This window comes from Lissotriton vulgaris, chromosome 1_1 (genome assembly GCF_964263255.1).
Source record: "Lissotriton vulgaris chromosome 1_1, aLisVul1.2, whole genome shotgun sequence".
In the NCBI taxonomy this organism is placed as follows: domain Eukaryota; kingdom Metazoa; phylum Chordata; class Amphibia; order Caudata; family Salamandridae; genus Lissotriton; species Lissotriton vulgaris.
Window position 1 is genome coordinate 843212413 of NC_141685.1, and position 26544 is coordinate 843238956.

Genomic DNA, 26544 nt, shown 5'->3' on the forward strand with positions numbered 1-26544 from the left:
AGGCCAGAATTTGTTTTACATATGAACATCTTTATAATCATTGATCCATTATTTATGCTTAAAGTCTTCTTCACACCCTTATTCACCTATTTTTCTTTTTGAATTCTAGGCCCAGTACATCCTGATCCACCATGCTCTAGTAGAGTATTGTCTGTTTGGTGATACTGAAATCAGTGTTCCAGAATTAGCCATGTCCCTGACAAACTTGAAGAAAAAAGATCCTCTTTCTGAGCCATCCACACTAGAGGCCGAATTCCAGGTATTGTCTATGTTATCATGCTTTTATCATTTACCAGGTAAGTGTGTTCATAAAAGAGACAAATGCCTGCTTGGATGGCTGGATGTTTAATATGGTATTTTTCACAGAAAATACCTGTGTTGTCACCTACTCTAACATGTAGTTATATTTAAAATCTACAAGTGTGCATGTTCTCAGCTGCTGTTGGTGCATGCAGTGCCACAGCATGACATGCTGGGGGATGTAGATAATGGTTTCTTCTGGCGCAGTTGGTAATAACTATGGGCATCAGTAAAATGTTGGACGGACTGCCACTGGTATGCCGTCAGTGGCAGTCTGCCTGACAGACAGGCCATTGTCTAAATGCTGCATTTCAATGCAGGTGGTCAACCTGAAGTGGTCAAGGGGAAAGGCTGCTGCCTCCGACAGGAACCAAGATCCTGCTGGGGTGGCGGTGAAAATCTTATCACTACCATGGGGACGGTGCCTGCGCAGGCACCGCCGTAGGGATCACGGTGTCCCTTTTTGACTGCCATTTCATGGCAATCTTACTGCCATGAAAAGGCAGCCAAAAAAAAGGGACTCTGGGGCCCCAAGCAGGGCCCCTGTCCCCTGTGGCTCACTGTAAATTGACCCTCAGGGCACATGTAGTGCCCCCCACACATCCATGCACTTTGTGTGCCTGGCACACGGTGCATAGATGTGCACAAAGTGCCTGTTTACATAGCGGCTTGTGCGGTGCCTCTTTATATGGGCCGCAACACAAGCTGCAATGTTAAAGGGCACCTTTCTGAGCATCAGCAAAGCAGTCAAATCCTAATTCGGTGGTTGGACTGTTGAATGCTTGTTGCCACTTTCCAATGTGACTCAACTAAAGCACAGAGCATACAATGTTAGCAGTCAGCGTAGTGCGGCAGTGTAGTTGCAAGGTCCACTTAGGAAAGTGGTGTGGGTTAGAAAATCAGAACTCCGCAACACCTGTTATAACACATAATGAATCAATTTCAAATCAATGATTTTAGTTTTGTAAAGAAAAACACTTTAATTCAGACACAACTAAATATTAAACATAACATTACAAAACCAGACTTTTCTTTCTACACTTGTCCCTACATGTGTGTAATAAGGTCTCTCAGTGATAAACAGTATAAAGCCCGTTCATCTGGTGTTTAAGATGCAGTTGACAATGTAAAAGCCTTTCTTGGTGCATTTGTCAGAAAGTTCACAATGTAAGTCCCTTTCCTACTATTTTTGATGCATGGTCACACCATACAAAACCCTGTCCCACGCTATTTGACACAGGATGTGGCTTAACAAAGTCTATAACAATTATGGCATATCCTGTGACAAGGATTGATAGAAGCATGTGGTCACCCCAGTGAAGTGGCGACCAGTTCAAATGAAGTAGGGTTGGACTAGAACAGAAGATAAGGGGCACTGAAATAAGGGCATCCCCAATTCATAATTTAGAAAGCTGAAAAAGTGGCCTATGTTTGCAAATGGGCAGTTTTGAGCTTGATTAAGACATACTGTATAAGTGTTTTGGAAGGTATAGAAGACTACATGGATGTGAGCTTGTAAAGATAATGTTTGTGGTAATATGTTTATCAGGGAAATGATTATACTTCAGATTTGAATGAACAATCGCACTCCTTAAGTCGGTTGGTACTGTAGATCCGAGTAACAGTGTGGGTAGGTGCGGTTAGGTGGACCCTCCTTAGTTTGAGGGTAATGAGTAACTCTGTAGATGCGTTATCCCAACAGTGAGCCACGTCACCTCGGCCGCACTTTGGAGTATTTTTCAATAAAGTCAACCAAGTTCATAAATGTTTAAGATATGCTTTTTTATTTTTGTTCTTATTTGTTTACTCCATTCAATTCTTCATAATTATGATTACTTTCATCATATTATTCCTTGTATGCCCAATGCATTTCGGGCCTTGCCCTTCTTCAGGGGTCTTCTTTATCTATAATAAGTAGAATACACAGCCAATCAACGTGTCATTCAATGTATATTATATTGCAAGCATATTCCCAGCATTTGTGCGTGCACCCAAAAATGGTCTCAATACTAATGTGAATTAAACAAGTGCTTCGTGAGAAACCAAATGATGTTCTACATAGTTTGATGGTACGTGACAGTTCTCTTTCAAGGTGTATGGTGTGCGCAAACTCACGAGAAAGGTGATTTATTTGTGCGCACAAGGAATAGTAAAGAAATTCTCAACCGGGCAGATGACACGAAAATGCAGTCATACAAAGGGACATTACCATGCCACAATTGTGGCGACTGCAAAGCAATAATAAAAGGAACCCAAATCATGCATCCTCACAAAGGAACACCCATCAAATTGAAAGTCACAGCAACTTGTGACAGTAGCAACCTAATCTACATGATTAAATGCCCTTGTGGATTGGCCTATGTGGGCAAAACGGAGCAGAAAATAAAAACCCGCCTCATCGAACATAAAAGCAATGTTCGCACAAAAAATTCCAAATCTCCATTGGCTGGCCACTGCAACACTTATAACCACAATCCCAGTCAGTTACGCTTCCTAGTATTGGAACAAGTGAAAATACTCAATATTTACTGCGCAGAGAAGTTCACTGGATTAATCTTCTCAATACCGTTCATCCAAAAGGACTCAACGAGCGTGTGGACTTACACTGTTTTCTCTAACCATGTATAAGCATTCTTTTATCCCCATTGAACATGTAACACTGTTTCAACCTAAGTTTTGATGTATCTATTTACCACGAATCTACATGAGTTTAGATGCTGCATTGATGAAGTGCATTCTATAATTTAAGATTGTGAAAGTTTTTTCTTTGAACTGTTCAGAAGTTGTTTTTAGCACCCAGTTTGCACAAAGACGAACGTTTGTTATCGTGACAAGTCATATCCTATGACATATCACTCTGATTCATTGTGTCTTTAGCAAATAACGGCATCCTACTTTTTGCACTGACGTTTTTCCCTTTGCCTTGAGCTATTAGGTACTCTCAGTCACACTTTTTCACCTCTCCACCAATGATCTTGGTTACGTGTTGCACACGTCATGTCTCTTTAAGGTTAGCGTTTGTTTACTCTCTTCGCGCACTTTTTTCCTTTCACTCCTTTACTTTTTTAATTTTTTTTGGCGTACATTCCATGTTTGACCTTTCCAGTTTTTGCATTCAATTAGCATTTAATTTGCGACTTCGCTAATCGTACGTTTTCTGCCAGCTTGTTAGAGCAAGGCTTAAGTATTTTGTCTAGTTCCATTAACATCACATTGACGTAGGATGACATATTCAAGCAACGGGTTCCCTGTTTCTGAAAGTGATGGCGCTTCAACATCATCCATAAGTGAGCGTCAGTTCTTTTTTTTTTTGCAACGGATCTGGTACGGGCACATACTAACTTATGAGAGATTAATTGCCAGAGATCGGCTTCTAAGAACCTCTTTCTTTTAGTCACTACAGTTGGTAAAACGGCACCGAACGGCACAGAACCTGTTTACCATACGAACATCTTTTGTGTAAGATTTTTGCATGTACGAGTTTGTCACGCATTTGAACCAAGGGTAACCTTCGATATCACTTATGTTTTCAGGTCCAAGTACGTGTTGCTATAAATTCTTGTGCACTGATTAAGGACAAACTAGTAAATTTAATTCAAATAGTAAGCGTCTCCTTTTTTTCAGTCACTTTCGGGGGTTTGGCACGTTCGGTTCTTGACACTTTTCCAGCAACACGTAGCATGCTCCGTTTACTCAGTTACGAAATTGACTTTGATCTTACATTTTTTAAACCACATAAAAAACCTTTCCTGTGTATTTGCGTACACCATACACCTTGAAAGAGAACTGTCATGTACCATCAAGCTTTGTAGAACATCATTTGGTTTCGTACAAAGCACTTGTTTAATTCACATTACTATTAAGACCATTTTTGCGTGCACGCACAAATACTAAGAATATGCTTACAATATAATATACATTGAATGACACGTTGATTGGCTGTGTATTCAATTTATTATAGATAAAGAAGACCCCTGAAGAAGGGCAAGCCCCGAAATGCATTGGGCATACATATGAAGAATTGAATGAAGTAAAAAAATAAGAACAAAAATAAAAAAGCATATCTTGAACATTTATGAACTTGGTTGACCTTATTGAAAAATACTCCAGAGTGCGGCCGAGGTGACGTTGCCCCCTATCAGGGAAATGAGTAATAAAAATAAGTCCAGCAGACCATAAAACAGACCTACAAACAGCCAAATAAAATGGCCCACACTGACCAATCAGATCAGCCCGTTGGGCGATGCTTGATTGACTTAAAGTTAGCCAGTCCGACCCTAACTGAAGCCCAATTGAAGATACTGCAATGTACAGATTCCACGAGGTAACAATTACTGAAGGGCATATTTACAATAACTAGCGATAAAAATCGCAAAGCGCGCTAAGCGCTATTTCTTTTATCGCAGGCTATCGCTGGATTTCAACACCAAGATAGCGCATTATTATCAACGCTTATATCTGAGGCGATATGAAATCCAGCAATAGCGGCGAAAAGTGCCAATATCGCTTGAAAATCAGAGATGAATTGTGGGAGATATGAAATCCTTGCTGATACGCCCCTGTGACCTTAGCCCTGCAATCCACCTCCCATTATGTGGATGGCTTAGTCAACTTTTAAGCAGGTGTTAAAATCCTGCAATAAGGGAGCTTAGCAGCGTTGATTCTTGTCGCTAAGCGGGTCTGCTGCAGGCTTGTAAATACCTCGAAGCCTTGTTAACGAATATTTCCATGTTGTTTTGCTCCATAATGCCTACTTTGCATGTCATTAGCGATGGCATGCAGGACCATAAACAAACGGGAGCAGACTCACGGAAACTAGCGCTAACAAGGCTTAGCTCGCGCTTGTTAATAGTGAGATGTAAATATCGCTGCTTTTCTGGCTTTTAAAGCCAGAAAAGCGGCGATATGACCCTTGATGATATGCCCCTGAGTTTTGGGATAGATTGTAATAACAGATGTGTAGGGGGATGTAAAAAGAGTTAGGACATTTTTTCACACCATTTAGGAGCGCCCTCAAATACAAATATTTTTGGAATCAGATACTTTGTCGGATTGCACAGGGATCGGATTGAGCTTTGAACTACAGCGGTGTGTAGCATTTGGTAGTTTAAAAAGTCATGATAATGCCGAATTGTAAACTTTGCTTCTGTAGTATGTCTTTGATGGCACCCGGCACTGCAGAGTAAAGCAATGGGGAACCAGGCGGTTCCCTCCCTGGAGGCAGTGTAAGAGCATGGGCTGGAGTGTGTCACTGGAGGAAGAGAATTATGCAGAATTCGATGCCCCAAAGAATTTGAAAAAAATATAATCATGGAATGAACTTTGAGGCATCCAATGAAGTAGTGACAATTGTGGTGTAAAGAACGACATCGATTTTCGTAGCATACTACATTAAAAGCCAGTTTAAGGGCAAGATGACCAGCAGAATGACTGTTCTGTAAGATTACATCAAACATTAGGCATTTCAGTAGTAAACTAAAAACTGGTAATGAACAGAATGTATGATTGTAAAAAGACGCTTTAGTAATAAGTCGATGTCTTTTGTGAAACATGTACAATATATAAAACTGAATAAAAATTTGTAAAAAAAGAAACTGGTGAAAAATGGAGGTATTAGGTTTTTATTTATAAGGAAAAATGTATTATTATTAATAATATTTGAGCCTTTCCAATATGATGTTCTGTAAAAAAAAAAAGTGTATTCAACTAGGAAATACAGGGGCTTATTTACAAGCCCCATGCGCTCCTGATGCATCACTTTTAATATGGGAAAAAGTGACGCACGTTTGGCGCAAGTGGCTTGTAAATACGACCCAGAATGTCTATTCGTACCAGGAAGTTGAGAGATAAGGAGAACAGAAAAGAGAGGTGCAAACAGCTCAAGATTACTCCGTAACAAAACATGTTCTTTCCACAGAGATTACCAACATACAAAAACTGGCGGCCGCAGACTGTTGGAAGCAAAACAGAAAATAAAGATAAAAACTGGAGTCCTCATGTTGTGCCCTGTAAGTAAATTTATAATGCTTTGTAATGAGTGGAGGTCAGCTTTATTTTCTGATATTTTCGTTTGAGGTGAAATATACTTACCGAAATGTAAATTTGACCGAAATAAGATATTTCCATTATAATATCTACTGTTGCTGGGGGAAAAACTGACTGGGCAGCGTACATGCTCGGAGAGCTGCAGGTCACTTGTTTGAAACTAAAGAGATATGGCTCACCTTTCATTCCAAAAAGCCAAGACAATGATTACCAAAGGCCTTTTATGGTAACATTTAATATGCATGCTATCTTTATACAACATGTTTGACCAATCACTCCTGACATGCCTTCCATCCATTCGTGGACAGTTGAGTGACCTTAAATTCTCTTCACTTTGAAAATCATGCCTGCCACTTGCAGAAGGCCCCTTCCTTGTTCAACAATTCAGTCACTGCTCTGCTGCCAGACTCCCCACAAAATGCTTAATTGTTGTCAGTGTTTTCTGGTGGTTGGCACTCTTCTTTGGAGACCTGGATTTATTATTCATTATAAGACTTTGTGCCAAATGTACGACCATTTTTGCATGCGCATACAGGTTTATGAACCTGTTTGCACATGCAAAAACAGAATGGGGAATGTACCAACCCTATTTTGCGAGTCACACTTTTTTGCGACTCGCTTTGAAGGAAGGGGCGTTCCTTTTCTAATAGCGAGCGCAACCCTATGTAAGAATGTTTTGTGTCCGCAATTGTGGGTGCAAAACACTCGCAAATTATCACCCTCTTCAAGAGGATGGTAAAGTGGTCGCAAAAGGGAAGGGGTCCCCAGGAGACCCCTTCCTCTTTGCAAACACAGAGGAAAATATTTTTTAGGGGCAGGCAGTGGTCCCAGGGTCCACTGCCTGCCCTTAAAAAACGAAACAAAAACGTTTCATATTTTCTTTTTTAAATGCATCCCGTTTTCCGTAAAGGAAAACGGGTTGCGTTTTTTTAAAAAAACTGCTTTATTTAAAAGCAGTCCCAGACATGGTGGTCTGCTTAGCCCAGCAGGCCACCATACCTGGGAAGGCCTGCCATTCCCAATGGGGTCGCAAATTGCGAGCTGCTCATTAATATTCATGATCCTCTCTATTAGCAACCCCATTGGGAATCTCTAACAGTGTGTTACACACTGTTGTACATCCTAAATAGCGCCTTGCAAAAGACTCGCAATATGCAAGACTATTTTGGCCATCGTACATCTGGCCCTTTGCTCGGTGAAAGAGAAAGAAAGGTAGATAAAGGAAAAAAATATAAAGAGAAATATAGAAAAACTGACATAAGGAGAAAGCAGGGATGAAAAAAGCTGCAGAGTGAGCTAAAGAAACAGGAAATCTAATGTGGCAGAAGAAAAAAACAAGAAGAGGAATGAATTCTAGATGCCCCTGATGTTCTCCAACCAGCACTAGCATCACCAGTTGCTGGCTCCTCAGATCAACTTTGAGCCCTTGCACGCATTTGTTTTCATATTAGACACTACACCCACACTCTTCTTCTTCCAGAATTTGGTAAATCCCTAACTTCAAGAGTGCCAAGACCACAACGTGGCTATTTTGGCTTCTTTTTAAGTTCAAAATAAGTTTATTGAGCAAAAAGAGGTGTCAATACAATAGAACAAGTGATACAGAAAAGAAGCGAAATAAGCTAGAGAAACATTGCATAAATGGCCAAACAAAAAGTACATTGAGTTTGGAGATCAGGTGAAAGCATACATTGGAAAAGAGAAAAGGAATACAATAGTGAAATCTGTTATACATGAAAATAATTAGGAACTATAAGGTCAATCAAGGAGGTTTGGGGACTTCTTGCTGAGTAGGTGACAAATGAAATGAATTTTTAGCAGAGGCATCAAGGTATGCTGTTATAGGGAGCCATAAAATAGTGCGCTTCATTGCCATCTGAGGAGGAAAAACAAAGGCAGTATCCAACCTATGATTATGACAAACATTATACCACCATGCTTTAACCCCTTCACTGCTGGCCCGTTTCCGCCCCTGTGCTGTAAACAAATGAACAGGGGCGGGCCATGACGAACCCCAGCCGTCATCAGCACACGAGCACCGTAGTGCATGACGGCTGGGGTTCGTCATCAGCATGCAAGGGGTTAATCGATATCTTCGTAAAATCTTTCCAATTAGCAGTGATTTGTTGGAATGTGACCGCTATCAATAAATCAATAATTCGTACATCAAAAGTAACATGGTCCCAGCACGGGGAGAGACTACCAAGAAAAATGTGGATAAAAGTAAAAGGGATTTGGGTGTGAAAAATGTCATTAATTTGGGTCCAAATTCGCTTCCAGAAGTCATGAATGACCGTGCAGGAGAAAAGCATGTGGAACAAAGTAGCAGTGGAAGTAGAGCAAGACCAACAGAGGTCAGGAACAGAGGAAAATCTGTTGTGAAGCAGATGTGGTGTAAAAAGGAGTCTGTTATAAATGAAAAATAGAGTTTGAGTTAAAGTGGCAGATCTGGAGGATTTGCGGATTTTAACCCATAACTTGTCCCAGAATGAAGTAGGCCAAGAAGTAGCAAAGTCACTTTCCCATTGCTCCTCTACTTTAGATTTTGGGCGAGGCAAAGGCGTGGAGCGAAGGAATGCGTAAATAAGGGAATCCTTGAAATGAACAGCCAGAAAAGAGTGAAGTTGTGAAGCAGGAGTAGGAGACGAAGAGAGATTGTGAGAGTGCAGAATCTGGGTATAAGTGGGCATGATCGCTTCTTTTAGTATAAGATAGTTACGAGCAAAGGAAGCAGATAAATCAAAAGAGAGGGGCAGCAAGGGAAAAGATAAAAAGGTGGAGTGAGAGAAAAGTTGAGAAACCCAGATTAAACCCTTTTGTCGCCAGGATTTCCAATAGAAAGGTTTGCCGTTAATAAGGATATTGTTATTGTGCCAGATAGTAGAGGATAAAAAATCAGCAACAGAGGAAGGGGGGGCTAGGGAGGAGGCTAAGAGTAGCTTGACTGTGAATTTATGAATGGAGATGGATGGTATCTGCGGTTTGCGAAAAAAAGATAGAAATTCAGCAAAAGTAAAAGGAGAAAGAGAGAGACGTTCTACAGTAACCCAAAGAGGACAAGGTTCATCAGAGTTTCGCAGCCAGAAGGAAGCCTGGCATAAAAGAAAAGCCTTGTGATAGGAAGGAAAATCAGGAAAATTGACACCTCCTTCAGATTTAGGACGTGTCAATCTGAGAAGAGACATTCGGGGTTTTTTGCCTGACCAGAGAAAAGAGGTAAGAATAGAGTTAATCTTCCTAAAGAACTTCATGGGAATGGAGACAGGAATATTGGAAATGGTGTGCAAAACAATAGGGGATAGCATCATTTTAATAGTATCAAGGCGTCCCCACCAGGAAAGATAGAGTGGGTGCCATTTGGTAGTGAGATCAGTCAACTTCTGGATACAATTGTTGAGGCAGAGTGAAACCGTATCCGTGATGGAGGGAGTGACGTGCATACCTAAATATTTGATATGAGAAGAGCTCCAGGTGAAATTGGACTCAGCAAAATCAGGTTTGAAGGTATATTTAGTGAGGGGTAAAATTTCGCATTTATCATTGTTCAGCTTATATCCAGAAATCAACGAATATTCACGAACTTCAGAAAGAAAGGAGGGGATAGAAACAGTGGGATTGGAGCTAAAAAGCAAAATATCATCAGCGTAAGCAGCAAGCTTAATGTGAGATTGTGAAGTGTGAAAGCCGTGAATGTCAGGGTTTTGTCTAAGTTTGGAAAGGAAAGGTTCCAAAGCTAAATTAAAGAGAAAAGGGGATAAAGGGCAGCCTTGTCGAACGCCCCTGCCCAAGTCAAAGAAGGAGGAAACCAGACCATTTGCACAAACTGCTGCTCTGGTATTGGAATAAAGAAGGGAAATTAATGACACAAATTTGGGACCAAAACCAAACCATTTAAGGGCAGAGAAAAGATAGGTCCATTCTACCCTGTCAAACGCTTTCTCTGCGTCCAGGGCAATAGCTGCTAGGGAATCTGGAAAGCATGAAGATTTGGACAGAACATTAAATAGAAGCCTGGTGTTATCAGTAATAAAACGGCCCTTAACAAAACCAGATTGCTCGGGACCAAGTAAATCAGGTAAAAAGGAGTCTAATCGGGCTGCGAGAGATTTGGCATAGATCTTATAGTCAATGTTGACAAGGGAAATTGGTCTATAATTTTTACAATATCGAGAATCTTTGCCTTCCTTAGGAATAATACAAATGTGAGCATCAGCAAAGGTACCTGAAGAGCCACCCAGGGTAACAAAGGAGTCAATAAGAGAGTGTAACTTGGGAATTAACAATTTGGAAAAATGAAGATAAAACTCAACAGTAAAACCATCAGGTCCCGGAGCTTTATCTTTTTTGAGGGAATTGAGAGCAGAGAGTAACTCCTGCTGGGAGACATCCAATTCCAAAGAGGTTAAGTCAATGGGGAAATGGTCTGGTTGACGAATGGTAGAGAAAAAATCAGAGAGAGATTGAGAAGTAGGATGAGTTTCAGAAGAATAGAGGGTTGAGTAGAAATGAGAAAATTCATCAAGAATATCAGTGTCTTTATGTCTAGGGACATCATTTTCATCAAATACAGATTCATTATTGAGCTTGTTATGCTTAATTTTTAAATATTTAGCTAGAATTTTCCCTGCTTTATTTTTCCCACCATAAAATTTGGAACTAGATTTCAACAAGTAAAGAGAAGCATCCTCTGTAGATTTCTTCTAAAATTTCAACTTAGCATCAATAAGCGCTGTCAAACTTTCCTTTGAATGAGAGGTATAGTAGCAGTGTTCCAAACTCTTGATCTTGCGAAGTAGGTCACTGGTATATTTACGTGCAATCCTCCGTTTCGCAGACACAAAACGGATGATGAAATCCCTAGCCGTGGCCTTGAAAGCATCCCAAATTGTGTGGGTAGGAATAGAAGAAGTGACATTAAAAGTAAAATATTCATTGAAAAAGTCAATAAAAGAGATGGAAAATTTGGAATCTAAAAGTAGGGAGTTATTGAAACGCCATCTCTTTGGTCCAGTGACTTTGGGTAGGATATCAATATTAATATGGACAGGAGCATGGTCAGATAAAAGAATAGGACCAATTTCTGCATGAGTAAGGGATTGTGCGAGATGGTGGGATACAAAAATATAATCGATACGTGATTGGGAGTGGTGGGAGGGAGAATAAAAGGTAAACTGTTTGGTCGTTGGGTTGCATAAACACCAGGCATCAATAAGTTTATGCTGTGAAATAGCGTGAGTGAAGAGTTTATGGGGCTTGTTTGGGATAAAGGAGGTCTTGGAATTTCGATCTAAGAAAGGGTCGAGAGGCTGATTACCATCCCCCGCTAAAATAAAATGATCATCTACGAGACCAGTGATGCGAGTAGCCATCTCATGCCAAAAATTCGGATGACCACCTGTGGGGGCATAAATATTAAGAAGGGAGAGTGGAACACCCCTCAAGGAAAGCTTGACAAATGACCATCTACCATCAGAGTCCGAGTCAGTTTTTAAATGGAGTAAGTAAGAGACTTACGAATAAGAATAGCGACCCCATTTCGCTTACCATCCCCAGGAGCAAAATGTACCTCTCCCACCCAACCTCTTCTAAGCTTAACAGATTCTGCTTCAGTTAAATGAGTCTCTTGTAGAAAGGCGAAATCTACATTCAATTTAGCAAGGTGAGAAAGGATTCGTTGTCTCTTAATGGGAAAGTTAAGACCTTTAACGTTCCATGAAACAATACGCACTGACATTAAAAAAACAGAAAAGAGGGGAAACCACTACAGTAGGAGCGAACAACAAAAGTATGAAAAATACATGAATAGGAAAGGAGAAGAAGCAAAGAAGATGATAAAGTAGGTAATGGATGAACAAAGAGAGATTGAAGAAGGAAGAGAAAAAATGACACCTCGAAAAAGAGAACAAGAAGAAAGGGTAAAAGGGAAAAAGAGTTAAGGATATGATCAAAAGTGAACATGTCAATAAGGGAAGGAAATGTACTTACAGGTAGGGGAGGTGAGGGAACACAAGCAGGAAGGGGAACCAAACGTATAAGACGGGGGGGTAGAACCAACTGGAGGAGACAAGATGGTCAGGGCATGCGAACCGCCCGGCTGGGAAAACACGAGACATTATGTATCATCTGTAAAAAGAAGAGGAAAGTGTTAGGGGAAGAAACAAAAAAAAACAATCAGATAAACTACGCGAAGGTCATACCAATAAAGGCAATACATATAAAAGGGGAGAATAAACAATGAACATTATGAACAACAGGAACAACATGAAAAAAGGAAGCAAAAACACAAGGCATAAGTAACTGTAAAAAAAAAAAGTAATAAACCTGTGCATAAACCTATGCATATAGCACTAGACTGTAAGTGAAAAAAGACAACATTAGTCACAAAAGTCAAGGAGGAAATGCAGAAGAGGGACCAGAAGTATCCATGTTAGCTGCTTGACATGAATTCAGGAAGCTCTGAAACCATATAGGATCCTCGTAGGTCGTGGTCTTGTTGTTATATGTGACCCGAAAGAGACAAGGATGGAAAAGTCCATAACGAGCACCAATGGATCGAAGTGCAGGTCTCATGTCCAGAAAGGCTTTGCAGCGATTGGCCGTAGCTCTAGCATAATCCTGCGCAAAGAACAAGGAGGATCCAGACCACGTGAGGCGAGGAGAAGCTCCAGCAGCTGAAAGGACCTTTAGAAGGTCAGTGTATTGTAGGAAATACATGATGACTTCCCTGGGCTTCACCGAAGGAGAAGTAGATGAAGGGACTCGACCGAGCCTATGAGCCCTTTGTATATTGAGCACGGTATCCTCCGGAAGATGTAGAAGTTTAGGAAGAAAGGACTTGAAGAAAGCAATAGGGTCGCTCCCCTCGCAGCCTTCCGCAAGGCCGTAGATTCGCAGATTATTGCGTCTATTTCTGTTCTCAAGGTCTTCAACCTGCTTTTGAAGAGAAGAGATCTGGGAATGCATATGTGCAGTCTTAGTAGAGGATTCCTGAAGAGAAGATACACTGTGCTCCACAGATGCGACCTGTGCCTCCATTTGAGTCCAATTGTCGGTTAGGACCTGTAATTTAGCATTAGTCTCTTCCATAAAAGGGAGGAGTGCCCTTATCTCTTCCAACAACAAGTCAATAGATGCAGAAGGAGCAGAAGCAGAGGCAGATGGTGAGGGGGGATCTTTTTTACTTAACTGTATTCTTCCCGATAGGCTGAGGAAGGGGTTCCATGGCCGGCTTCGACATAAGAACAGGACGTTCTTGAGAAGCTTCTAACTGGGCCAATGCTGAGAAAACCTTTGAATTTTTGATAAACGTGCGCTTTGAGGTTTTGTTGGCGCAGGTCGTTGTAAGTTTGCCCATCAGGTTTGCAAACCTCACCGGAAGCAGGAACAGGTGGTGAGCAATAGAGGAGAAAAAAGACCTCTTACCTTCCAGAATAAGCAGTCACCATTGTGAGAAAAAAGTGAATAACAACAACATTGATGGGTTGAAAGGTTGAAATCTCGGCTCATGAGGTGAGCAAAAATTGCACAAGCAAGAACCAGACTCCTCCCTCTCAATGAATTGCCAGGTCAACAGCGTCACCTCCAGCTGCTTCAACACCTTCTGCATCCTCCGTAAAACATTCAAGTGGATCTCCCCCCCGAGGCAAGGAAGACAGTCACGCATGCCCTCATCACCAGCAGGCTAGACTACGGAAACGCCCTCTATGCCGGCATAAACAAGTCTCTGCTATGCAAGCTCCAGACTATACAGAACACCACCGCCAGACTCATCCTCGGGATCCCCTGACACACACCCATCAGCCACCACCTACGAAAGCTCCACTGGCTCCCTGTCGAGGAAAGAGTCACCTTCAAAATACTCACCTACGCCTACAAATGCCTACACAACACCGCACCCCAATACCTCCATGACAGAGTCACCCTCCACATACCCAAACAAAACCTCCGCTCCACCAACCTCGTCTCGCCAAAACCTTGTGCATCCACAGAGCAGAGAGAAGATCCTTCTCCTACATCACGGCCAAGAGCTGCAATGAGCTCCCCACCGACCTCTGACATGCCTCCTTCCTGAACACATGGCTCTAAAGACCTGGCTCTTCAACTGACTCGGACCTGCTGACCCCCCCCCCCCCCCTGTGCCTTGAGACCCTCCTGGGTGAGTAGTGCGCTTATAAAGCCCATGATTGATTGATTGAAATTGTAAATCAGATCATAGTTGTCCCAAAATGCATTCTATAGGAATTCTAATTTGCTGGAATGTGAATGAAGAGTAAAATGCACAGTAGGAAATGGAGAATGGGCAATTCCCTAGGTAGGAGGATACCCAGCTTGCCAGTAAACCATGGTGAAGATCAGAGTTGCTTAAATGGCTGCGTGGGTGATCATGAAAGATAACCAGGGAGCTGTTGAGTAGGATTTCACTGTGGGCAGCATGACTCCGGTATAACATAATACCAGTGGAGAAATGCCTCAAAGGAAACACAGTAGGAACTCTACATTTAAGGGAGTTGAGTACTCTGTTAGAGGAGAGATAGTAGATGAACTGCATAAACACCGGCAGCTCATGAATGAATGGGAGGAAATGATAAGAATGTTATAATGGGTCATTCATAGGCTTCTATTAATTTAATTAATTGTGGGTTTGTAATGCACTAGAATCGACTCCCGAAGGAGTATCTCTGCGCAGTAGACCGCTGGGGAACCCGTCCTGGCTTTCCCTGTGAGATGGTCCCTACTGGGTATCTCCAAGGTGAAACCAGGCATCCCCGGCGTATGTGGGGGGCCGTTGTGGATATGAGGCAAGCTAATGCCCAGAGTTGCCGAGTGTGATCCCTGGTTAGAGTAGGCACCGAGATGAGAATTATCGAGTCCGCTGACCCTGGTCCACGACCCTGCCGCGTCGGGAATTGAACCCTGGTCCCGGGCGGTCCTCTGCTCTCGGGTCTGCCACCTCTAACCAGTGAGCCATACCACTCCTCTATGCCGACAAGATGACTCATTGAGTTAAATACTTATTGCTAAAGTCCCTTCTGAAATGTATCAATTGTAATTCCCAGTGAGGCCAACTGAGCCTTCCGCCCATCCCAAGCTGTGAAAATGACTTCTATGAAATGAGGTAATAATCGTTGTTTTTAAAGCACTTACAAATAGCGACAGAATGGCGTGAATCAATAGGTGAAGTTAATTAATAGTTTTAAAAATCTTGATAAGAGTGAAGACCACAACATATTTGAAGCATTTCAGAGTTGCCAGATGCAGAGGAGAGATCAGCCCGCATAGAAAGATGGTGAGGACCCTAGACAATAGGATCAGTGATTTTATATTATGATAGGAGAAGGACCTCATCAGAGTTTTAACAAGCTCTGGCCCTGAACATTTACTTAAACTACAGGATTTTATTACAAAAGACTTAGGAATTCATTCACATGGGAGCAGGAATAGGACATCTACAGTATATCATCAGCTTTCCCATTCTGCTCATCTGGTGGTTCCCTTCCTCAGTTCGAGTCAGGGAAATAGATTTGTTTCCAGTGCGGCTTGTGCAGGTAAGCTTGGTGGGGCAGTGTGGGGGAGGGAGGGGTGAAAGGGACAAATGACTGGACAAGGAATGTAAAATAAATAAAACCACATACTTTGCGCTCACCGAATCGCCAACTCTGCGATGCGGTGAACGCAAGGTAAGTGGTTTTATTTATTTATTTTACATTCCCTATGCGGTAGTTTGTCGCTTTAATCCCCCCGCACACGCCTTCCGTGCTTACTAGAACGGGCCACCACTGTTTGTTTCGAATGGCAGAGCCTCAGCTTGCTTCACTGTCAGACATGTCAACCAGCGTAGACCTGGTGCAGTCAGGAAGAGCCGTTTTATGTTGAGTTGTCATGTCTTGGGCCACTGTTCAGGGGAGGGGAGTCCCAGATAGGCAAACATTTTAATTCTCCCTAAAGTGCCTGAATCACACCTCGCCCCACCCTTCCCCACAAACACCCCCTTTTCACTTTGCCAGGCGCATTTCTTTTCTTTGCTGTTCGGAAACAAATGCTTTGCAGTTTTTTTTACTGGGTCAAATGATGTGGTGACCCAGCCAGAATTACAATTTTACAAAAGTGTTCCAACATAAAACTGTGAAGGCAGTTACATACTATTCTTCTTTACATGTATATCACCAACTACACAGTCATCAGATGGGCCAACCATACACATTACATTCTACTTTGCATACTATAGTTCTACTAAATGTTTTGCATACTTAACACCACTGAACTTACTTAATAGCTTGAGGAAGTTCTTCCCTATGTGTAACAGTGAACTGCAATTCAGCACCTTTAGACTTCTATGGGCAGATTTTCAAAGAAGTGACACAATGCAGTGCAGCAGTCAAAAAATGCTGCGCTGAGTTGGGTGACAGGCGGGAGAGTTTCATATCTACAGAGATTTGGCTCTCCTCCCCTCTACCTAGCATCAGCGAGGTTTCCAGCTGCCATGCACCAGGCACAGGCCTTAGCATCATAGCGCTAAGGTGTGTGCCTGAGTCTAGCATAGGTTTTGTACAGTAAGGGTACCCTTCATGTACAAAATACTATGCCTAGAGAAGTGCAACCACTTTTCCCACTTTGATGTTTGCTGCAGAGTGCAGCACACGTGCAAAGTATGAAAAGGAAGGAGAAATGTAAACTTTTCTCCTCTTAATGCCTCCTTTAAGATGGCGTTAACTTTTGGCTCTAAACCCTGTCTATAATTGTTTGTAAATAGGATTTTGCGTCAAAAGGAATGGATGGTAGCATGGAAACTACCATGTACCACCCATGTAATGTCCCCTTGGTGCTAAGTAAAGTAAAGCAATGTTTTGCGCTGCTTTGTGTTACTTATAGGAAACTTTCAAACGCAAAACAAGTTTGCGCTGGAAAGTAAATTGGTAAAAAAACATTTTTTGCTGGTTAGTGTCACTAACCCAGCGCAAAATGTTTGAAGATCCATGCTGTCATCATCATCATCATGAACTTTTCATAATGCATGTCTAAACCATAAGGACAACTGAACGTGTAATCCATCACCACCAAGCCAGAACAATCTAGGCACATACAATAGAGTTTATTTTCTTTTTAAAAGCTATGAGGTTTCCCAACTGCCAAGTTGGAGTAGGCCTACTATAAGACGCCTTCATCTCCCATAAATAGCCTTTCCACGGCCATGAGTTTAGTGATCTTGATCAGCCATTTACTCAAGATGGTAGTCACTTCTAAAAGTATACATCGCTCTTCTTTGCCTTATCTTGTCATGCACATTCCTCCAGACGGTTGTGTGGGCGATTGTAAGCTGTAATATATATCACTACCAACTTCTAAATGTACCCATTAAGGAATTAGTAATCAATGTTAGGTTGTGTTCAGTAACCTTTGTGAATCTAAAACATCTTTGATGTTACATTTCATGAATATGGCACAAAGCGGTTTACCAGCACAATAAATCAGGGCTAATTCAGAGCATCATATTTGGTACAAACTCTTGAATGGGGGTGCAAAAAGACATAGTGAGTATATTTACAATGTAAACATAACATATTCACCCCCCCCTTGCAAACTGATGAAATGTTCATTTTAAAAATGTGCCCAATGCCCTCAATACCCACCAGACAAAGTTTACCAGAATTGAAATTCTTAAAATATTATTTTTTTCTTAAAATAATTTTACAACATGCTATTCACTCCTGTAGATGAATTTAACAGAGTAGGGATAAGGCGAGATGATGACAATAGCACAGAAGATGCGGACGATTCTGATGATTCCACAGATGATGAGCATGAATATGAAGACTTTACCAAATACATCAATGCATCATTCATAAGTGTAAGTATAATGAAATGTTGTAAATCATTGGGAAAACATATAAATGATTTATCTACTTTATTTTCTCACCATGTTCAATCTGATGACACATTGAGAGGAAAGTTATTTCAAAAACATAGGCAATACTTTATTCTCAACTTCCTCTTTCTTTATGTCACACGCGCCTGTGATACGAGGCGCCGCAGCAGCGTTTGTGTTTGTTTTATTCTCACTTCCATGTAACTGTGCACTGCTTTTAAAATTACGGTATTGAGTTGCTACACTCACTGTTTTTTGTGGAAAAGCCTACTCGCCTTTCATCGGGTCATCGCCTCGTTCCACCACGGCTGGTGCCGCTTGAGTGGAGGGCGTTCCTGACCTTGAGACCGGCCCCCAAGGGCGTCATTATTCCGCCATAGGCAGGACCGGTGATTATTTAGGCTGCATCTGGAACACACGCGCAGCGGACGCGCCTGTGATACGAGGCGCCGCAGCAGCGTTTGTGTTTGTTTTATTCTCACTTCCATGTAACTGTGCACTGCTTTTAAAATTACGGTATTGAGTTGCTACACTCACTGTTTTTTGTGGAAAAGCCTACTCGCCTTTCATCGGGTCATCGCCTCGTTCCACCACGGCTGGTGCCGTTTGAGTGGAGGGCGTTCCTGACCTTGAGACCGGCCCCCAAGGGCGTCATTATTCCGCCATAGGCGGGACCGGTGATTATTTAGGCTGCATCTGGAACACACGCGCAGCGGACGCGCCTGTGATACGAGGCGCCGCAGCAGCGTTTGTGTTTGTTTTATTCTCACTTCCATGTAACTGTGCACTGCTTTTAAAATTACGGTATTGAGTTGCTACACTCACTGTTTTTTGTGGAAAAGCCTACTCGCCTTTCATCGGGTCATCGCCTCGTTCCACCACGGCTGGTGTCGCTTGAGTGGAGGGCGTTCCTGACCTTGAGACCGGCCCCCAAGGGCGTCATTATTCCGCCATAGGCGGGACCGGTGATTATTTAGGCTGCATCTCGAACACACGCGCTAGTCCGTCGCCAGTCGTCCTGACCCCTGGCCGTCTAGCCAGCCAATGGCCCCCTATGCCCGGGAGGAGCTGATTACTATCGGAAGACAGGTAGGATGTACACCTCATTTGTGGTCCCCTGGCTCTCTCTGCGCTCAATGCGACCAGTGTGGCTTCAAGGCCTCAGGGACTAGCCAACTAGTAGCGCCTGCAACCTTAGCAGCTAAGTCCCCTACAAAGTTAAGCTTAGTGAGTCTCAACTGCAGGTCATTAGTGAAACATCATGAGGACATCCATGAGTTCCTCGTAGACCACTCCCCTGACTTCCTATTTCTGACGGAGACATGGTTAACCGATGACACCATGGCCATTTCCACCTTGGCGCTACCCCGGGGGTACCTCATATGCCTCCAGAATAGACCAAAAGGTAGAGGTGGTGGTATAGCAGTGATATTCAAAGATATCTACTCCTGCACCCTCAACCCCACAACCATAACTAACTGTGAAAGTGCGGTATTTAAGGCGCAGGTTTCTGACACCTTCACCCTTACGGGGCTCCTAATCTATCGCCCCCCCGGCTTAGCCACTGCCTTTCAAGAATCGCTGGTGGCAACCATCACTGCACTGGCCTTACAGCCAGCTAATTTCAGTGTACTGGGGGACCTTAACCTTCATCTTGAATGTCGAGACTCGCCCACTATATTGAAGTTTCTGGGCGATATGGAAGCCTGCCAGCTTATCCAGTTGGTCGAAGGGCCTTCGCATCAGGCAGGCCATTTATTAGATCCGGTGTTCACGAACATCCAGGAAGCGTCTGTCTCCATCCTCGGTCCTCTTACCTGGACAGATCATTTTCCGGTTTTTACTACTATCCAGATTCCTGCTAGATGTAGGGAAAAGCTACCACCTCCGTTGCAGAGACGCCCCTGGAACAAGCTTGACAATGCAGCGTTCGAAGCTAGACTCCATTCCTCTTGCCCCACTTGGCCGAGCAACCTGGACGAGGCCGATACAGCCTATAGGGAGTGGATAAAAGAATCACTCGACCATTTCATTCCTATGAAATGTTCTAGGCCCAAGCGGGGCCAAACTCATCCGTGGTATTCTGAGGCCCTTACATTACAGAAAAAACAATGTAAGCAGTTGGAGCGCCTCTGGAGGAGGTCGTATGATCATTTGGCTAAAATTAACTTTAGAGTAGCTACTAAAGCCTACCACAAACTTATAAAACTATCTAAAGCCAAATACTACACAGAGCTGATCAACTCCAGCACCAATCGCTCCAAAACCATTTTTACCCTAGTAAAAGATCTGACCAAGATACCAGAAGGTCCAGGTAACTTAATTGCGTCCGATGCCCAATGTGAAGAGCTGGCCTGTTTCTTCGTAGACAAAGTCAAAGGGATTTATAACTCTTTAACCTCAGATGGACCCAGTGCTAATTCCAACCTTATGGGGTCCATCGACTCGCCATTCCTACTACAATGCTTACCATCTATTGAGCAAACTGAGATGGACTCTCTGATCAAAAGAGTCAAATCAGGTTCCCCGGAAGACCCTGTTAAGCCAGAACTATTCAGACTATTCCAGGATTCCATCTTACGAGAAGGGCGGATGCTAATTAACAACTCACTTCAGTCTGCGACCATTCCCCCATCCTGGAAACATGCTAAAGTTGTCCCCCTTCTAAAAAAGCCATCACTAGATCCCACTAGACCTGACAGCTTTAGACCCATCTCCTTGCTCCCCTATCTTGCCAAGGTGATGGAGGCCCATGTTAACTCCATTCTAACCACCTTTTTGGAGTCGAACGGAATATTGGACGAATCTCAGCATGGCTTCCGTGCTAAACATAGCACGGAATCTGCTCTGCTAGCCGTTACGGAACATCTGAGGGAGGGGCTGGACCAGGGTGAGACATCTGCCCTGGTTCTGCTGGATTTGAGCGCGGCCTTCGACACGGTCTCCCACAGGATCCTGCTTGCGAGACTGTGGGAGATCGGAGTCAGGGAGAGTGCCCTGGGATGGTTCGCGTCGTTCTTATCCGACCGCTCCTTCCAAGTGCACGCCCCGCCGTACTCATCCAGCATACATCCCCTGGACTGTGGAGTCCCGCAGGGCTCTGCGCTCAGCCCCACATTGTTCAATGTGTACGTCCGCCCCCTGGCCATGCTGGCCAGGGATCGTAACATCAAACTAACATCATACGCGGACGATACACAACTCATCTTCTCCTTTTCTAAGAACAGTGGGGCTGACCAAATTAAGTTCCAGGAAGATATCCTGGCTATATCGAATTGGCTGTCACAGAACTATCTCCAGCTAAATTCTTCCAAGACGGAGATACTCATTGTAGGTAAGGATACCGAGAAATGGGATGCACACTGGTGGCCTCCCACTCTGGGACCCTCTCCTGTCCCCAAAGAGGCTGTTAAAAACCTGGGTGTGATGTTGGACAACTCACTCTCCATGGAAACTCATGCCAAGAGAGTGGCAGGCACCTGCTATGGTCGCCTGCGTTCCCTTAAACCTATCCTTGGATTCTTTGAGCCATGCATCCGCCAGACTATAATTCAGGCCCTAGTCTTATCCCATCTAGACTACTGCAATGTCCTGATGCTAGGTTCTAACTTGACGGTGATAAACAGACTTCAGAGAGCTCAGAATGCCGCGGCGCGCACTCTATTCGCTCTGCCAAAAAAATGCCACACCTCCCCTATCCTCCATCGGTTACATTGGCTTCCCGTTAAACAACGTATCCAGTTCAAAAGCCTTTGTCTAATTCATAAAATCCTGTACAATACCGCCCCTCAAACCTTGCTGGGACTCTGCTCCTTCTATGTCCCCTCGCGCGCCCTTCGTTCAGCCGACCTGTCACTGGCACGCACGACTAAGATCCGCAGGTGCCGAGCTGGTGGTCGCTCTTTTAGGCATCTGGCGCCGAAGCTGTGGAATTCGATTCCCCTTGGGGCTCGGGCCACTTCTAACCACTTGCTATTCCGCAAACAGATTAAAACTTGGCTGTTCTCTTCCATCTAGCTCCACTTTCCCTGTTGTGTTGCACTGCTTCTAGGTATGTCCGCAGCGCTGGGACGCCCCATTGCTGGGGTAGCCATGCGCTATATAAGCAGAATTAACATAACATAACATTAAATTGGTGGTCTACAAATATCTTTTTAATTAATGTGCCATAATCAAGCTCCTAATGTTACAGTTAAGTTATTTTCTTAAAATGTAGTCTAAATGAATTTTTCACATAGACAGTCTAGAACTAATGAAACTTAACTGATATGATATTTACATTTTCTTACTTTTACCTATACTTCCCCCTCCACTTCAACGTTACCTTACTTTTTCTCCTCTTCCTGCTCCACTTTTTCTCTTCTTTTTCTGATTCCCTTGAATTTCCTTCTCGTCTTCCAAATGTTTCTTCCTATTCATCTCCTTTATCTTTAACTCCACTCGGCATGTTCTTCTTCTTCATCTTCCTCTGTTTCTTCGACTCCTTCTGCTTATCCAGGCCTTCTTCATCCTCCTTTTCCACTTCTCAGCTACTTCAACTTTCATATACCACTGTTTATCTTCCAAACTTTAGATTACATTGTTCACTTATTCTTCCTCCTCTTCTTTGTCTTCCTTTTTGTAATCTTCCACATGGAAGAATACCCTTCTATATCTCAGCTGTTGTATTGAACTTTTGTCTTCCTCTTTCTTCCTCTATTCTTTCTTTCTCCTCATTTTATCCTGATGTTTCACCTCCATCTACATTTACCCCTGCCTCGTCCTCTTAATTTTCTTCCTTCTCTCTCCGCCTTCCTCTTCTTCGTCCTTTTCCTTCTTTCTCATTGTCTACCTTCTTTGAGCTCATTCCTAATATTTCCTCTTCTTTATATTCTTCCTTACCTTATTCCTCTGCTTTTTACTGCCCCCTTTTTCAATTTCATTCTCTTCCTCATCGTTCACTCCATTTTCCAAATGTCTTTCTTTTCATCTTCTTCCCTATTTCATCTTCTTCCTCCTCCTCTTCTATTTTTTCTTTGCTTTATTGTCTGCACCTTATCATAATAGTCTTCTTCTCCACATTTGCCCTCCTTTCGATCCTTCCATTTTCTTTTCCTCCTGTTTCCTCTCACCCTCTTCTGCCTCCTTTCTTCCTTCAAGTCATTTTCTCTTCCTATTGTCTCATCCAACATTCTTTGCATCCTGGCATTTTTTCACCTCCTATGTTCTTCCTCTCCCAAGCACTCTTTATTGTTATCTTCTTCCAGCTCCTTCCCTCCTCCTCATCATCTGCTTGTTGTTTTTAGTTTTACCAATTCTCGCCCACTTCCTCCTCCTGGTCTTTCTTTAAATTTTCTTCATTTCCATCTGCTCCAGTCCTCCACTTTTTCATCAGCTTTTCCTTTGCTGCCCCTACTATTTTTATTCCCCTCGCAGTCTTCTTTCACCTCAACCTTTTCTTTTTCTTTCTTTTAATCCCTCTTCCAACCTACGTCCCCCTCCCTCTTCATTTTTGTCTCCTAATTCTTACTCATAATTCTTCTCTCCTGTCATTCATTCTCTCTGTAACCTATTCCTCCCCATCTACTTCTCCATCACTTTCTCCTCTTCCTTTTTACTTTTTCCTCCTTCCCTTTCCTTTTTATTCCCAATGTTCCCTCTTCATTGTTCTTCTTGCATATGCTCCCCTTTTCCTATGTTCTCCTCTCTCTTCTATGTTGTACTTCTTATTTGCATGATACCCATTCCCTTTCTTCTTCCCTTCTAAGATGAACTGTAGCTGAAATCTGAATGTTTCAATTATTATCATTTCAGATTACAAGCGTGGTGTATCATGTAATGAAATCACTTTCAATTGCATTTAACCTGATAAAATATGCAGTAAATGTTGAGTTCTGCCAACAGTCAGTTTCGTAGCATTTATTGGTATAATAATAAACTTTGTTTACTACCTGGTTGTAGGTAGGCCTTCCACCATTTATTAGGCTCTGCCCATTACATAAAGCTCACCTGTGGAACTTACTGCTAGCAGATAGCTATGTCGGAGACCAATATTAAACTGGTCCTACCCATAGTGACCACCATCTCCAAATTATCAATTATATATTAAGAAACTGGTGGCCCCCACTAAAGCTGCTAGAACAAAGCAAAAGTGTGATGGTTGCATCAGTCAAGGTGCCGCAGTGAGCAATTCAGTGATGAAACATAACTATTTATGTGTCCGTGCCTCCCTTGTACATTTGTTGTGCTTTAATGCCATATTGACCCTAAGTGTCAGCTACTTTTCCACCATATCTACTGGTATTTCGTTTATTTTTGCAGGACCTCCTTTTACTTGTCCAAGTCTTATATCTGGTTGGTCTTTCCACAGTTTTCTTTGCATTCCACCCTCAAATAGCTTTTCACCCTCTAAGCTTATAATACATATGGTGCAATCAGACCTGTTTTTTGTTATTCCAAAATGTAAACCTGTTTCAAAGAGGGTTGTAATATCTATGTTCTCTTCCACTCCTAGGGTTACTGGTCTCCAAAGGCGATTATTGCTGCACAAGGACCACTGAAAAATACAGAGAGCGACTTCTGGCTCATGATATTTCAAAGGAAAGTTAAATGTGTTGTTATGCTGACTTCATGCACTGAAGAAAATCAGGTTTGTTGTCCATATTTCTACCATGTAACCTATTTGGTGTGTTACAAATAGAGAAATTAAAAATATAGAAGTTAAATGATGACTTTTTTTCTCCTTTACATTTGCTAAAGGGATCCTGTACGAAATATTGGGGGGATAAAAAACAAACATACGGTGACATTGAAGTTTCTGTGAAAGATGTGAGCAAATCACAGAGCTACACGGTTCGGTTATTTGAAGTTAGACATGCAAAGGTAAGAACTTTGAAATGTTTCTTATGAACATTATTCATGAGATAAGTGTAGCTGTTGAATTGTGCTCTCCCAACTACATTTCCAGAATCCATATATGATACTTTTAAAAATGCTGAGAGGAGATTCAGAGGAAAGACTGAACACAAGGAGGATAGTGAAATGACTTGAGGTGTTATCAAGGGTGGTCGATAAGTGTGGCTTTCTGGAATTATTATGAGTACTCTAAGTGAATGAAGAAAGATTCTGATGGGAAAAGCCTTGGTGTTGAGGAACAAAAGTACACTTTGGTCAGGTATTTGCCAGATTCAGTGCCAGCAGTGTAGACAGGATTTAGTTGTCTAACTCGCTGGAAGACATGTTAGGTAAATGGCCAGAAAATGTCCTTTTCACATATCTTGGTGAAATGTTACATCAGTGTATACACAATAGGTGGCACAGAAAAGATGTGTTTCAATACTCTATGCATGCTCAGGAAGACATACGCAAGTTATTGTGGATTCAGACAATACAAAACTACATTTTGACAGTTCATCTATATAGGTGGACCTCCTAATGAAGTAATTGTGGTGGCCCAGTAGGAGACAGACCACCACCTAATTTCTGAGAACTTGTGTAGAGCTGGATGGAATTTAGGGGCTAATTTAAATGTTGGTGGAAAAGGTACTCCAGTGCAACGCCAATGGAGTACCCTTTCACCCAGTCAGAAGGTCCGCTTACCTCATTTAGAGTCAGGTGGACCTTCAGTATATGGATGGCAGAGACTACTCCATCCCCGCCACCTTTACACACCTCTGATGGCCCGTAATTCGATTGGGCAGACACATGTCCAGCTTATACTACCTATCACTGCCATGACAAACATGGCGGTGGGGCCGTAAAAGCTATTAAATGACCCCCATGGCATCAGAGAAACTTCTCATGGCAAAAGTTGTTAGTTTGATGTATGGCTCCGTCATGCAATGCATTTCCAGGAACTGCCATGACAGCGGTTCCTGTAAATGTTAGAGATGTGCGCAGGGGCAACTGACATCTCTAAATGCGGTGGGCAGGGCACCCTTGCGGTGGTGGGAGTGGAGTACTTTGCCATGGCAAAGTTAATTACTCCATGTGCCATTAATAAATCATCCCCTTAATCACCTTGGAATGAATGGTGGCGAGACTGTAGAACAGAGCTGCTACAGGAAGCGTACCATCATACTGTCAGATCTTGACTTTCTGTCAAACTTACAAGGCATTTCTAGGAGCTGCTATAAATGCTTGAGATGTCCATTAGGGGCAGCGGACACCTCTTAATGCGGCGGGCAGGTACCCTCACCAAGGCACGAGTGAAGCAATGGCAGCGGTAATTACTCTGTCTGCCATTACTTAAATCATACCCATAATCCCCTTGAAATAAATGGTGGCAAGACTGTAGAACAGAGATGCTAAAGTAAGGGAATGTGCCATCATCCTATCAAATCTTGAGATTCCTGATC

The 26544-nt window shown here is 42.7% G+C and overlaps 1 protein-coding gene across 4 annotated transcripts in view; it reads left to right on the forward strand.

Annotated features, from left to right (window-relative positions):
- The window catches only part of PTPRC (protein tyrosine phosphatase receptor type C), a 644370-nt gene that overhangs the window by 603509 nt on the left and 14317 nt on the right, over window positions 1-26544 (forward strand). For all 4 annotated transcript variants that reach the window (XM_086957682.1, XM_086957664.1, XM_086957674.1 and 1 more), the window contains 5 exons: window positions 110-259; window positions 6218-6308; window positions 18057-18190; window positions 24702-24836; window positions 24947-25069. In XM_086957682.1, the coding sequence (XP_086813808.1) occupies window positions 110-259; window positions 6218-6308; window positions 18057-18190; window positions 24702-24836; window positions 24947-25069 (633 nt within the window). The remainder of the gene's footprint in view (window positions 1-109; window positions 260-6217; window positions 6309-18056; window positions 18191-24701; window positions 24837-24946; window positions 25070-26544) is intronic.